The sequence below is a fragment of the Cetorhinus maximus genome, chromosome 20 (assembly GCF_964194155.1).
Source record: "Cetorhinus maximus chromosome 20, sCetMax3.hap1.1, whole genome shotgun sequence".
NCBI classification, from domain to species: Eukaryota; Metazoa; Chordata; class Chondrichthyes; order Lamniformes; family Cetorhinidae; genus Cetorhinus; species Cetorhinus maximus.
In genome coordinates, this window is record NC_135898.1 from 90,828,665 (window position 1) to 90,844,595 (window position 15,931).

At 43.9% G+C, this 15,931-nt stretch overlaps 1 protein-coding gene across 2 annotated transcripts in view; it reads right to left on the reverse strand.

The window, feature by feature from the left end:
- pdzd7a (PDZ domain containing 7a) overlaps window positions 1-15,931 on the reverse strand; it is a 103,640-nt gene that overhangs the window by 25,189 nt on the left and 62,520 nt on the right. For both annotated transcript variants that reach the window (XM_078565160.1, XM_078565159.1), the window contains 4 exons: window positions 12,936-13,027; window positions 8,065-8,136; window positions 6,111-6,785; window positions 2,115-2,215 (listed from right to left, as the gene is read on the reverse strand). In XM_078565160.1, the coding sequence (XP_078421286.1) occupies window positions 2,115-2,215; window positions 6,111-6,785; window positions 8,065-8,136; window positions 12,936-13,027 (940 nt within the window). The remainder of the gene's footprint in view (window positions 1-2,114; window positions 2,216-6,110; window positions 6,786-8,064; window positions 8,137-12,935; window positions 13,028-15,931) is intronic.

Genomic DNA, 15,931 nt, shown 5'->3' on the forward strand with positions numbered 1-15,931 from the left:
CTCACCCATTTTATATTCATAGGTTAACAGGAAACAATGGTACATATTTATTAATTTGTTTGAAATATTTACTGTAGTGCCAATATTTCTTTAACACTTATCTGTTGTCACTAATATGACGCAGTAATTAATCTGTTCTCCTCAAAACCTATAGGCCTGGGAATGAGTATTCAAAAGTCTGAGCAGCAGGAGTTATGCTGCCAGGAATGTTGTTCATTTCAAAATAATCAGATTAAATGCTTTGCAACAAGTCCTTCTGCTAGTAGAACCATTTGACACTGCAACCGATGGTGAGTCAACTGCTTTGGCAGCTTACACTGTGCCTGTGAACCTCCTTTACTCACAGATGCCAGACGTGCCATGAACCTGAGAGAGCTATCCATAAATGCTCCCTTTTCTCAGCTCTGTGGAGAACAACATTGCAAAAACTGCTGATGGAATTGGTGGAGGTGAGCACATGTGGACTCCCCATTGGGGAGTCAGTAGCTGTCAGCCAGGGGGCTTTTTGACCAGCTTTCTCGGGTCTGTAGGAGGTCTGGCAGCTGGAGGCATGTGGACAGCTGGATGGTGGATCGATGAATCAGTGAATCAGCTGCTGGGTCAAGCGTTGGACCACCAGCCAATATCCCTGACAGGAACATCACAGATGACGGAATGGAATGAGGTGGGCTGTTGACGAGAGGTAGAACTTTCAAAATTCAGAGCAATCAGAAATATACTTTGGACATTCTTGATAATCTTCCAATTCACATTATCTTCAAGCTGGGCCCTCTCCCATTATGGTAGATAACTGAAATTCTGCTGTAATCCTGAATATTATAAAAGAAATAGACACCTGAACAATTACTGGTGCCTTTCAGTGTTTCCTTATTACTATGTTTTATATTTTCAAACTTCTATAATGTTTAATGTTAAGTGGCAGCTTAGTAGTGTTTTAACTGAGTTTTTTTATTAATATCAATACTAATTTAAACCCTGTGGAAAAGTAGAATCAATGGCTTTCAGTTCCTTACGGCAATGCAAATATAAGATAGAGAGTTGAAATAAATGGTGCAGCCAAGAAAACAAAACTGACCATCAACTAAAATCCCAAAGAAACAAAACTAAAATCTAGATATATTCATTGTCTGAATGATACCAGCCACTGAAAACAGGTCAAGAGTACAGCCAGGGGATGGGGTTCTAGACACAAACTAACTGGCATGATCAGAAAAGACCTGCTTTCAGCCTGCGACTACAACAATTAGAAACAACTAATTATGCTGCATGTTTTTTAGTACAATCAGATAACTGGAAGAACTAGCAAGATTACTGAGAAAAATGAGAATCTCCTGGATCTTGCTCCAGATGCCTGATAACATTTTATCATGTTAATCTGCTTATAGCCCTCCTCATCACTGTAAAAGTTGGAACGTTCAGATAGCAGGTTAATAATTTCACTCTTTGTCCTTCATTATCTTAGTCTGCTCTTTCAGTGTTAGCTCACCAACATCAGGATTAAGAGAGGGGAAATAATTTTACTCGGTTGTCTCAATTCACATCACCACCAATTAAAAATTAGTCAATAATCATATGTGCCGGCATTATCAAGCCAAAAACTTAATTATGTTCAAGCAAAACAGTCCTGTTTTGTTTAATATTACTCAGACCAGGTTGTGACTTTGTGTGATAGTGTAAAATGGGTGACAGCGAATCGGCAGTCCAATTTACATTGCTCTGAGTTTTTATTTTGATTGAGTTCTACTATAAACATTTAAAATTTGCCATTTTGTCTTGCCTTTGGTGGGGGATGGATAGCAGAGAACATACAACAATCCAAATCAGAAAAGGTTTAAAATAGAAGAATTGTATAATGTTTTTCAAGTCAAACTGGATGTACCATCGCTGCTAATATCTGAAACTGAGTTATTCATCCTTTAAAGCACCAATGAGTGAATGAACAGATGCAATATGCATTTCTACTATGGGACTATACATTCTATAAGCCTTTTAGTAATCTATCTTCACTGCAATTGTAGACAAGTATCATCAATCTTTCAAAGGACAGTCCAATAGACTTACAGGTTTAGTTTATCTCTGTGCAGGGGAGCAGAACTGTTCAGCGATTGCATTACCTTAAGTGTTTCATTGACTGATGCAGCCCCTCCTGGGAAAATCTTCTCTATTTTCACAACAGGCTGGACTTTAGATTCAATACCACCCGAAATACTGATTCCTGTAATTAAAAGTCAAAAGAGTCCAACTGTTTTAGTCTTACAATGCAACTATTGATAAAAACGTAGTCATTAAAATCAACATAAAAATTGTTGTATTTGTAGGAATCATAGGATGCTAAAGCACAAAAGTGCTATTTGGACCACCATTGCTTTTAAGCATGAGTCACCTTGTCTAACCTAGTCGCTAATGTTCCAAGCAGAACCCCAAGAACTGAAACAGAAAACAAGGATTTTAGAGGAATCAGAAGAGAAAAACAGCAGGAGAAACATTAAAAAACAGATAATTTAAATCAGAGTGAACGTTACTGGGTTAAAAGGAAGGAGAGAGATTTTTTGGTACCACAAAAGATGTAGCGAGCCAATGAAAGATGTTAAAAATACAAAAGAACATGCAAACAGCTACAGTGGCGTGAGGCCTACCCAGTGAAAAGTGTCATTCTCATACTGGAATCATTCATACTAACAACCTCTAGCCTTCTTTGTTTACCAGGTTTTTCTCTCTGTTCTTTGCTGTTTTTTCCTCTTCTCCTTTTCTCTATATTCCACTAAAATGTTTGTATGTTTACCATTCATTTTTGAGATACCACCAGACCTGTTGCATATCTACAGCTTTTGTTCTTGTTTCTGTCTTTCAGCACTTGCATGTCTTCTTTTAATTCCTATTTGCTAATATTCTTTTTTCAATAAGTTATTAATTCCCTTTAGTTGCACCTTCTTGAACGATGGAAGAGTAAAACATTTTAGCATTTTATTCTTTGTTTTCGGAGTGTGTCTACATTTCCTGCTGATCATTAGTTGCACCGAGGTCAACCACATAGTGTCAGACTAGTCACATGCAGACCAGACCAGATTGTCAGGTTCCCTTTCCCGAACCAGTTAGATTTTTATGGTTTTTAAGGCAACCCAACTGTTTCACGGGCCAGGATTTTACAGCCCTGTCATGACAGGACTCATCGCGGGAGATTCGGCGGCCCAGACAAAAGTCCATTGACTTTCAGCAGGACCGGGCGATCCCGGTGGCAGGCGGGGCCAGAAAGTCCCACCCAGAGTCTTTTTCCTCTAGTCACATCTCACAGATTACTAAATTTATTAAATTCAGTTTCACATTTGAATTCACAATAATAAATAAAAGCAGAAAATGCTGGAAATTCTCCACAGCTCTTGCAGCATAACACCATAAGATGTAGGAGCAGAAGTAGGCCATTTGGCCCATCGAATCTGCTCCGCCATTCAATGAGATCATGGCTGATCTGATAATCCTCAACTCCACTTTCTTGCCTTTTCCCCATAACCCTTGATTCCCTTACTGTTTAAAAATCTGTCTATCACAGCCTTGAATATACTTAACGACCCAGCCTCTACAGCCCTCTGCGATTAAGAATTCCACAGACTGACTACCCTCTGAGAGAAGAAATTCATCCTCATCTCGGTTTTAAATGGGCGCCTCGTTACTCTAAGATTATGCCCTCTGGTCCTAGACTTTCCCACAAGGGAGAACAACCTCTCAGCACTGGCGGAGGGAGAAACAAGAGTTAACGAGTTGCATTTTGCGATTGAGGCAGGAATCCCACCGATAGGCCTGAAAGTGGTGTTGGAGGGGAGGGGGTGGATGGTGGGAGGTAACCACATTTGGCAGTCTGTGGGACCCGGGGTCATATTTGATTGGCTGTCATTGGGCAGCCTTCCATTTTAAGGATGGCTGCTGATTCCCAGGAACTGACTGCCAATGGGAAAGCTGGCAGCTCAGCATTCTCTGCAGTGCCATAGGGAGTGGTGGTCATTGCTGAGACTGCACCTGGAAGGAGAGGCCATGGATGGCGCCCTCACAATCAGGGGTCGTGGGGAGTTGGTGAGGGCAGTTGGCACTGTTGCTGGGGGCGGGGGGCATTCATTCCAACCGGAGGTTCCATCCGAGGCCATAAAGGCCCTGGATAGAAGGGGACCCCAACCCCCACGCCCGGTGGTAAAATGTCAGCGGGAATGGTAAGAGGCCCTTGGACAGGTGGCAGCCTGTCACCTTTCCTGTCACAAACAAGATGGCATGGCGGTGGGAAGACAACAGGCATCCCATTCCCCACCTTCCCTTGTCATCTTACAGCTCCCCCACCTCCCACCTATCCTCAGACGGCTGGTAAAACTCACATGCTGGGGGTGGGGAGGTGGGGGAGGGGGGAATTTTGGTCGTCTTCTAAGCGAGCGTCTTTTTTCTTAAAACAGCATCTCTATCAGGAAACCAGCCCAATTACCCTATTGAGCAGGGAATGTTTCGTGTGGGAAAACTAAGCATTCACTCAGTTCACTCATATCAAACTGATATGAAGTTCTGTACTGCAGTCAATAGAATTAAATATCAGACACTGGGCTGAATAATATGAGGGGTGGGGAGGTGGGCAGACAGCATAAACCCCCCTCATCTGCCCCGGAAACACGTTGACCTGCGCTGCAGCCATAAGGTTCTGCGGAGTGGACTACTGAGGGCTGAGTGGGCTTGCACCCTTCATTGGGGCAGAAGTCCTGCCCTCTGCAGCTGCCAGCTAATCAGTCTGACCGGCAATTCCGTCAGTCCTGGCAGCACCAGGAAGGCGACAGTGGCAGCTGCTGGGACTACAGAAGATCATCATCAAGGCCCATGGATCCCGGGAGCAGGTTGGGTCTTGGGCCGGGAGTGCTTGGGTAGGTTAGGGAAGGGGCAGTGGGGGAGGGGTTGGGTTTAAGGGACGGAGCAGGTAGGAAGGTGGGGTGGTTTCACGTAAGTTGAGGGGGGGGGGGGGGGGTTGTGCCCCATGATTGGCAAAGGACCCCTCCTTCCTTCCTATCCTTTAAGCATTTGAGTTAAAAAAAAAAATCGGGCTTCCTGCTCCCGCTCAGCCGTGCACACCAAATATTTTATGGCCTGGGCAGCAAATTGTCAGGGCCAATTGCCTTGATAACAAGCCTAATTGACCCTTATTATTCATTGAAATATGGCGGGTGCCAGTTCCAGCACCTGCCTACCCCCTTATTAGGGGGGAGAGCTCAGGAGTGGGCAGGAAGGTGGTGAAGGGTGCCCGCCCTATTTTACGTGACCCCCCCACCTGGCGGGAAACACGTCTGTCAGGGACACAGAAAATTCAGCCCAGTGTGTGTATAATGGGTGACAGATTTGATACTACCTGTTTGGTGCCACCGCTCAAGATGAATTTCTACTCCTATAACTCCAAAGTTTTGTAATTTTGATAGATTTGAACATGTACAATTGATCACACTAAACTGCCATTGAGCAACTGTCTTTATTCTTGCCTTTCGATCGCAATTATCTAAGAACAATTTTCATCGTCAGATAGTCGGACACTTGTCAGACACAGGAGCAAGGTCAGATTAACTTCCAGTTAAAAGGGATAACAGTATCCAGAGGGCAGAAGTAAGCAGCTGTTCAAGTTGTATTGTTTACTTCTGTTGGATGAGCAGCCTTAAAGTAACTGAAATAAAAGCTCAATTGTCCCAACAGTGGGCATATACACAGCCTGGCATGGAGAAATAGGTCCTGGATTTGATTCTGGGTCCAAGTTGGTTTCCTCTGGGACAATAGTTGGTGCGTTACAGTTGGCCCTAGCACCATCCTTCCCCCTCACCCCGTTCCCTCCAGGATCAGAAGGAACAAAACAAAATAACCCAGGGTTTCACTTTTTGTGTGCGTGTGAGGACAGGATTAAGTTCTACCCCGATGCGTACCATGGTCAAATATTTGTCTCGGTTCATACGTAAAGAATGGGCAGTTTGGCAACCCAGTGCCTGTGACATGAATCTCAAGAGCAATGCTTACAGGAAATAAGAAAGAAAAAATACAGAACATGGAAGAAAACAAACAAAGGAATCATTTTATCAGTTTCTGGACAATTTAAGATGAAATCTTACCCAATGATTGTTTCATCTTGGAAATGTTGACTGTCACCAGCTCATACTCTTGTATTTTCTTTTCTATGCTTTTCGCTGATCTTGTTGTTATTCCTTCACTGGTGCTCTTCCTTTCTGCATGCCCATTTTCCAAGAAGTCATCAATCTCGGCATATATTGGTTCTTCCTCAAGGCCATTTTGGCCATGTGTAGTCGTGTTTACCTTTTCTCTGCCATAAGACGACGCAGGCAAAGTTTCTCCAAACACCTGGTCTAATAAGGGTCTTGTTTTTTTAGATTTGTTCACCACTGAATACAATGGCGAATCTTTAATTTTCTCTGTTTTCTCTTCTTTAGTTTTCTGATGGCTTGAATTGGTTATTCCAGTTTTGCCATTGCCAGACTTCTCAGATGGGACTGTATTCGCATCCTGCTTTGCAGCAGATGGCAGTTCTGGAGTTCTAAAGGACTCTGTCAACAACCAGTTTGACCTCACTGGACTGCCTGAGGCAGATTTAAATGAAGTACTGTCTGTGTTGTAAGAATCCACTGGCACATCTTCTAAAGCTGTGAATGATTTAGTGTTACTTTCTTTCTGTGGGGAGCCTGATATCCTCAGCCTTTCAATTTCTTCCATCATCATTCTTTCCTTTTCATAATCCTGAGATGGTTTCAAATGAAAGCCACCTCTATAATCTATAAAGAGGGGAAAAAAAAGTCAACATTTTAGACACATCCACTCTAAAACTACAAGTGACATACATTAAATCCAACGAGGACCAGGAAAAGTGCTCTGTAAAATTTAAATAAGAGGGAGAAATTGGCCATCATTGCATCCATTTTCCAGGCAGAAAATCGGGGTTAGGTGGGGTGGGGTTTAGTGGAATGAGCAATCATTTTTCCAGGCACATAAGCTTGCAGCGTGTGGGCAACAGTAACTCATTGGGATTTTCCTAGAGGCAGCCAATTAGTTGCTCAAAGGTAGTTTCACCTTCCAATTAAGGATGGTGGGTAGGCTTTCGAAGCTGGAGGGAAAATCAGAAGCCTTCCAGCTTCAAAGGAGCTGCAGGGTGCAATGTAAGGTAAGTCAGGGAGAGGGCACTTCAAAATAGAGGCATCCTCTCTCCAACTTTTTAAAATTTAAACTAAAAAAATAGTTTTTTGAGCCAGACCACCACTGCTGGGAGGGAGCAGTAGGGGGAAGCCGCTTTACAGGGTGGCCTGCAGTTGCAGCTACAGCCAGACAGGGATTGAAGGCCTCTAAGCCTGCCTGGATCACTGGCCACCATCAACGCACCATCCCCCCCTTCCGGACTGCCGCCAAGAGGCCGTCTGTAATCTGTTAAACTAGCCTCCGCCACCTGTGGAAACCGGGAGGGCAACTGGAAAATCCCAGTTGACCTCCTTTAAATGGCCTTAAGTGGCCTTTAATTACATAGGTTGGCTACCCACAAAAATGGCCCTAGGATGAGATGGAGTCGGGGAACCGGTACACCTCCAACCCCAGCTCCAATTGGAGCCAAAAGTCAAGCCCTGCATTGGTCTCAAACTACTTTCAGGTGTTTGGGGCAGCTGCCTAAAGCACACATGCATACACTAATAAGGGTCCTAAAGCATGTTTCAGATACCATCTGAGAAATTGGGCTGTCCTTATAGAGCAGATGTTGAGCGTGCTTTGCTAAGATTTTCCGCATGTGGACGCTGGCTAGCAATCAGCTGCCACCCAAAAACGCAGGTAATTTTAAAAAAGTTTCATGTGGAGCCATGAAGAGCAGGGCTTCGACTGGGCACCTGTGTGACCCTCCGAACAATATTACAGCACGAGAGCTGTCAAGAACTATCAATACTTGTGGCATGTAGCTCCCTACACTGTGAGCCATTTTAAAATCTCATAGCTAACATTAATGATGCAATGGTGTGATAATGGTGCGATCATACAAGCAGAAACTCCAGCTGTATGTCTCAGTAGACTAACCTGGAATTGGTGTGATCAAATGTCTTTTTGGGGCCAGTCCATTGTCAGCAGGCCTAAGTACTGGAGATCTCCCTGGTGGAAGATTTTTATTGACAATGAATTAATTAACAGGATAAAATATGCATCTTAAATATGGTAGTTGCAATTTCATTTTGTGCAGGGAAGTAATTTTGTGCACTATAGGGGCGCATTGTGCTAGAAAAATAAAGCTGGAACCACCACAGTAATTGTCACATGAAGGCTGCTTCTATCCTACCTTTACTACTCTGTTACTAATACAGTTTTCTTCTGCTGTACTTGGTACATCCACCACACAGTTAAATGTTTTAAAAACTTGAACTTTGTAGGAAATACCCAACTGTGAGTTTTAACTTTAAAAATTCATACAGAGATAGAGTGGCTTTAATATGGTAAACTAAAAAGTTAATTATATTAAATAATGTAAATAGAATGCAGAAGAAATATAGTATTTGCAAATAAAACAGGGGAAAATTATAAAAATCCTTATGATATTTGGACAATAAAAGTTTCTGATTATGAAGGATCTTCAAAAATGAGAATATTTATATTTTCTAAAATAGTCATTTGTTGGGCTTTCGTCCAACTTTACCAAGTATTACATGTAGATAGTAACACAAAAGCTGGCAACTCAACTCAGTCTGTGTTGTTGTTTATCCACCACACAAGTAGTAATCCTAATCTCAATCAAAGCAAACATTCCACTTCTACCTTTGGAAACAGACCCCTGCTGAGTTAATCCATTAGTGAGTTTTGGAACTCAGCCAATCTAGAGAAACAGATGTCTGGTCATCTGTTTCTGTCGATACAGTTCACAGATGGCCTCATTATGAATATTTGGCTGAGCTCCAGGACGTGTGAAGTGAGGTAAACCTTCTGTTATTGATGTTATAATGGTTCTGTCTGATTGACACTTTTATAGGGTTTTAAGAGCAGCAGTTTTTTTGAAAAGCAGATTTCTGAATGGGTGTTTTTTTTAAGTGCTTTTCAAGACTTGCCACTGTTATTATATTGCTCATGGTTCTATAGTGCTTACAGTTGTGAGTGAGCATGGAAGATGCAGGGGGACTATGGAAGGGACATGGAGGTGGCATGAGGAGTGGTTGGGGGTTAGGAGGTGCGACAGTTGAGGACTTGTAGGCCTAGCAGCCTTTAATACAACTGGGAAGAAGTCCCAGAGAACCAAAGCAGGGCTTCTAACCAGCCCACTTTGGCACTTACCCACTTCTGTGGTTGCCTCTAAGCTGCCTCCAGGGTTGGCAGGCCTGACTCCATCACACCCCTGCCTCCCTGGGACAAAAATATGCTGGGCAAGAGCCTCTCTCCCCTTGCAAATTTTATCCCTCCCAAAAATTTTCCCCCCTCCCACAAATATTCCCCCTCTGCAATTTATTTTGCCCTCAGGTCTGCTAAGAAAGGAAATGTCCTGACTCGCACTTCCCGCCTTGATGGCGAAAATCTAGCTCCATGTTTTCTTATTCTAGCTTCCTCAAGCACTGTGTTCTCCTTTAGCTTAACTAACTTCGCTCATAGTTAGGTTGGACTTTTATCTGACTTACGCTGGACATCAATGAGAAACATGTTAAAAAGTGGTGCAATCTAAAAGGGAAATTGTGATTTGGTTGTTTTTGTTTCAGTTACCTTTAACTTTTCATATTTTTATTATACGGTCTAATCCATCTGGCAATAAATTACACTATGATGCTTTTCAGTGACCATTTTATTAATGTTTCAATCACACCAGATTGCAATTTGTGGAAAAATGTCATCCTGGTGACATATTAATTTACTTTTGGCCATTTAATCTACATATAAATTTAAGGTATTATCTCTGAAATAGAGATAAAATCTCATGCTGTTTCTGCAGTTAAGATAATACATTAATACATAATTTTCAAAATTAATACAGAAGCATAGCTAACCCCATCAATAATGAAACAACGGGAGTTTTTTGTAGAAACATGGATCTGGGTTTAGTTGTAACTATTTATTACCTTTTTATATTCATGTTAATAGAAAATAAATGGTCTAGAAATGAGCTCAAGCCTGCTTTCAGCATGAGGCCCTGAGAATCAGTCTTCGGGTTTTATCAACATACTTGGCGTGAGCTACCACCACTGGTCATGCCTCCAGAGCATCGACCAAGAAAAGCTATCAGTGCCAGCAACAGCCCTCGGGTAAGTTTTGGTAGAGTTATGAAGTAGGTTTCACAGTGTGTGGGGTAGTATCGCTTCTACGCCAGGCCCAAATTTGGCTCGCTGCCAACAAATTTTGTAAAAGGGCCCCTTATCGTGCGTTAAACCCCTAATTAACACATTCAAGTGGCCTGATTTTAGGCCTCAAAGAGGGAGCCATGCACATGGCAGTGGGACTAATGCCTGAGCAGAAATGGGCGCAGATCTTCCCAATGCTAAATCGGTATGCTTTGCCCCTATTTAACAACCAAAAAACTGGCAACGCATATCAATTTCTACCCCAACATATTTTCGCCATCATTTTTCATCTTTTCTAAACCTGCTTTTACATGTTTTATCCTTTGGATATGACAATAAAAGATATCCGTAAATATTTTTAAAGGATTAAGGAAAATCCTTTTAGTTCTCATTAAAACTTTTTCCAGGGCTGATACTGATAAAGCATTTCAGATATTAAAAATGAAGGCTATTATCTGAAAAAAAGTTTCAATAAATTTTAAAGAATGCAACAGAACTGCCTACACAAACCTCAACTCATCCAAAACACCACTGTTTAATTTTATCATGTAGTACCAACCTCGACTGGCTCCCTCACCATTCCTCCTACCCACCACCCCCCAAGAATTGATTTCAAAATCTTAGTATTCCCTCATGGCCTTACTCCACTTCTCTACAACTTTCTACATTCCACTTTCCACCTTCCATCCCCCAACTTCTGACTCAAACCTACTGTCCTTCCACTCCATTTTCAGTGGTACAGCGTTCAACCATCAATGCTCTGCGTTCTGGAAGTCTTTTCCCAAACCTCTTCCCTGTTACTAACACTCTCGCACATCCAAAAGCAACCTCAAAACTTATTTATTCACTCTTTCCATTGCTTCCAGTAACTTCTTCTAATACCTGCTCAGTGTCCATTTCCCCTACTTGTGACGCACCCTGGAATATTTTGCTCTGGTAAAGATAGTATGCAAGTCCAAATCATTGCTTAAATCTTTTTAAAGGGGACAGTCACTATGCTTTCAATCTAAAACGCTGTTCATTAAATCTATTATGAAAGTGTGGCTTCTCCAGACACTCATGAAGAAATATTACACTTAGGATTCGCTGAAGAAGCACTCAGCCACATTTAGAATATTGTGAGCAATTTTGGGCTCCGTATCTCAGGAAGGACGTGGTGGCCCTGGAGAGAGTCCAGAGGAGGTTCACGAGAATGATCCCAGGAATGAAAGGCTTAACATATGAGGAACGTTTGAGGACTCTGGATCTATACGCGATGGAGTTTAGAAGGATGAGGGGGGATCTGATTGAAACTTACAGAATACTGAAAGGCCTGGATAGAGTGGACGTGGGGAAGATGTTTCCATTAGTAGGAGAGATTAGGACCCGAGGACACAGCCTCAGAGTAAAGGGAAGACCTTTTAGAATAGGGATGAGGAGAAACTTCTTTAGCCAGAGAGTGGTGAATCTATGGAATTCATTGCCACAGAAGGCTGTGGAGGCCAGGTCATTGAGTGTATTTAAGACTGAGATAGATAGGTTCTTGATTGGTAAGGGGATCAAAGGTTACGGGAAGAAGGCAGGAGAATGGGGTTGAGAAACTTATCAGCCATGATTGAATGGTGGAGCAGACTCGATGGGCCGAATGGCCTAATTTCTGCTCCTATGTCTTATGGTCTCAGCCAATGACAGCAATGACTCCTTCAAAACACCAGAAGACAGCATCATTTTCTGCCTGATAGCTAATTTTGAGCTGTCAAGTGATTTTAAATTCAGGTAGCGCTGTTTGACGCTCATCTGATGTTGAAACTTGAGGGCCAGATTTAAACCCCAGATCAGCCGAATTGGGGTGGGCCAGAGGTAATGGGTGGGGGGGTGGTGGGGGAGGAGAGAGAAACAGGAGGAAGAAAGAGGGCTCACGTTGTGCTCTAGCCTCTCACCATTCTTACTCACCTAACTTCAGGCATGGGAGGGCAGCCGCCCCTGAGAGGGAGTAATTTAAATGAATGTTGCTTCCCAGTTACAATACTTAACATATTAACCGCAGGCCCCCACAGTCTCTGGCTCACAGTTAGTATTAAAGCTCCCGGCCCGATGAATACTCCTCATTCCACAAGGACACCTTGGGCCTCACCTGCCTCAGGGCTCCCCCAGGTCCTTGTTTGCCAATCACCAGGACCAGCACTTCCTAGCTGGGGAATGTTCCTGTGGGCATAGTCACCACCCGCCCCTCAACTCCACCGTTTTTGACTCCTGCCCACCCATGGGAAAATAATTCCTGCTGGTTTCAGGTGAGAGTCAGAGTCAGAGCTTGTAAATAAGGTCAACGCATTAAAATCTCTTGGCCTTGCAGTTCAGGTGGACAGTACACTGCTAACTTTGGTCCCTCCACAATTACCGTCCCAAGTTTAAAATCAACCCTTTGAATTCATTGACTGTTTCAATTCATCATCTATAACTAAAAAGTATGGAAGATATTCATGGTGCAAAAAAATCTACATTTTTCCTGTGCTCAGTTTATTCAAAGCTAAGGCCTTGTAACCTTTGGATCTGAATAAAAACCTGGCAGCACACCAGAATTCAAAATATTTCCGCCACTTTATTGACTCTAATAACAAATTTCTCACATCATTTTCCATCGCTCTTATACAACTCTCCTACCTGCTCTGTTTTTCAGAATATCATATGCTTCCAGTTCATAAGGCATCACCATACTGTCAAACCTGCCCAGGTCTGTTGGTCCAATGATGGCCCTTTAGGAACAAGACAGATTAAATAAACACAATAATATACCAAACAAAGATATCTATCAAATGAATACTCAGGCCCATATTTTTGCTACGTCATGGCGAAAATCCCGGATATGGCCGGAAATTATAAGCTCCACCCCAAACATGATATTTCTTAATTTTGTGAGGCAGGACTGGGGTCAGCCCGGGGTTTGTGGATGTGCAGTTTACAGAGGCAGCCGGCTATTTAAATCACCAGCCGCCTCCACTGAAGTGGGATTTCGGTAGGCCAGGAATGTGAAATTCGAATTGTGCAGATTAGACTAGATAAGAGAAGGTCTGAACTTGGTAGATTCATTTGGATAGACAGGGTAGCTCTTTGGAGAGGTAAGGTACCCCTTTGAATATGGCCCTGTGACACCTTTGGTAGAGGTAAGGCACCCTTTGGGATTGTTAAAAGTAAACATGATTGTGCGTAAAAAGTGCACAAATTCATTGGAACTGTCAAAGCTAGCAAGGAACTGTGAAAGGATACTAGGTGAGTTGGCATGGAGGGAAGGCAAAGGGTGGTGGGCAGAGGGCATGGGTTGGCATAAGTTGGCATAGGGGCTATAATGGGCTATGGATGTAGGGTATAAGAGGTACGAGGGGCCATGGGGGTTGGGTAGAGGGGCATGGGTTGGCATAGGGGTATGAGGAGCCATGGGGATGGGTGGGGGCATGAGGTGGCATAGATTGGCATGGATTGGGCATGGGGAGTGTGTGGTAGGCTGAGGGCTGTTTATTGTTTAAATCTTTTTTAAAATAACTTAAACAAAGTGCCAGAGCACAAAGGCAGACATTCAGCCCATCATGCCTCCGCACCCAGCAGCCTCTGTATTCATTCCAGACGCAGCAGGCCCGACTTCTAATCCAGCCCACTCCCTGGAATGAAAATTCCAATTGCGCCGACCCGGGAGCGAAAATCTCGGCCTCAAACTCTTATTGAAGTGCAGGTGCTACTTTAATAACATAGACAGCATAAGGAGCTATGAATAATAAGGAATAAATATTATTAGATCAGATTTACAACAGGGCTCAGGAGGTTGTTTCAAACATATTCCTGAGCTCATCTGAATTTTAGGATGAGTCAGCCACTTATAATTGCTCCATGTTATCAATTCCCTAATGGATTTTTCAATTCAAACACAAACAGAAACATGGGGCAGGATTTTACATCTTGGTGAGCGGGCACCACTCGCCGATGTGTAAAATGACGCGTGGTGACGTTGGGGGGAACTCCCGACATCATCCCGCCCCATTTAAATTTTCAGGAAGGCTGGGGTGCAGCAAAATCAGCTGCCGACCTGCCGACCTGTCAATGGCCAACTGAGGCCATTGACAGAGTCAACTATGTAATTAAAGGACCTGCCCGTCCAACCTTAAGGTTGGCGGTGGGCAGGCCAGGAGCCCCGGCGGGAACTAGAAAAAACATCAAACCTCATCCACGGACGGGATGAGGTTTCATGTAACTTTTTAAAAATTTTAATGAAGTTTTTGGGAAAATTATGGACATGTCCCAACTTATGTGACATTGCCACATGACGGGACATGTTAGGGAAATTTTACTTTTCTATTTTTAGGTTTTGTACATTTAGGGTCGATCTCCCTGAGGCTGCACTTAGCCCCAGGGAGATGAATGCGCTTTTTTGTGCGCATTCGCGAAAGAGCGCACTCTCAATTTTGGGATTCCCCCCCTGCCCGCACTGGGAGCACATAGCGCTTCTGTGCTGACGTCATGCTGGGCGGGCCTTAATTGGCCCTCCCACGTAAAATGGCGCCGCGCCTCCGATCAGGGACGCCGATCGGAAGCGCGCCTGTGCACACCCGCCCATCAACTTCTCCCCTTGACGGGGGGAAAATTCAGCCCATGGAGATAGACAAACATTGAACAAAAAAAAATTCTTCCATTGACACCTTCAGAGTTCCTCATATATTCCAGGTTCATAATGCCCGCTTGGGATGACTGAAGACAGGTTTATGGGCTTGCAGGATTCTCTATGTTTTTTCAATGCCAATGGGTTGGATTTTACCCTCACCTTCTGATAGGTTTGAAGGCCGGGAGGATATATAAAATCCAGCTGGTGGCCTTCCCGCTGCCTGCCCACCCACCCCCAACCTATCTGAACTTTAAACGGGAATGGCAGAGGTGCACGAACCCCACCCGGCCTTGGGCCTATTGAGGCCTTAGTGGTCAATTAATGGGGGGAAGACCATGCCACATGCGGGAAGCTTGGCAGCTTAAGCTGTGCAGGCTGCTGTCGAGCAAAAGAGGGGTGGTGACCTCCTTTGTGGGCCCCTGGGCCCATCAGGGGCACCCGTCCCCTTTAAACCTGCCCCCTACCCTCCTGAATCCAACTCACCAGCCCCCTCACTGCAGCCCCTGACCCAGAGCCCCTTGGCATGGGTAGGATTGCCTTTTGTCCCAGCAGTGGCCATCACTCCCAGGTGACGCTGCTGGAACTACAGAGCTGCCGGCCATCCATCTGGTTAGCAGCTCTCTAAGGCGGGACTTGCCCCCAAGGAAGGGCCGAAAGACTTGCCTTGAAACAAGTAACACCGCTCCCAATGGTACAGCCATTGGGACTGTACAGCCACCCCCGCCACCTGACCCCACCTCTCAATTTTAGCCGGGAAGGTGGGGACCACGGTGCCCCATAAAATTCAGCCTAATGACACTAAATACTCACCTAATTGCTGGTGGCATTAAATTGGTGCAGTTTCTCAATGCATATGTTTTCTAGCTCAGAAAATACTTCCTCATGAAATAAAGTAACCTGCCTATCATAACAGGAATTGATTTGAGCCATGGCTGACAAGTTTGAGTGGCACTTGTCCCTAAAGTACAAAGCATCAATCAGTGCTCTATAAAGTGAGTATCTTAACTGT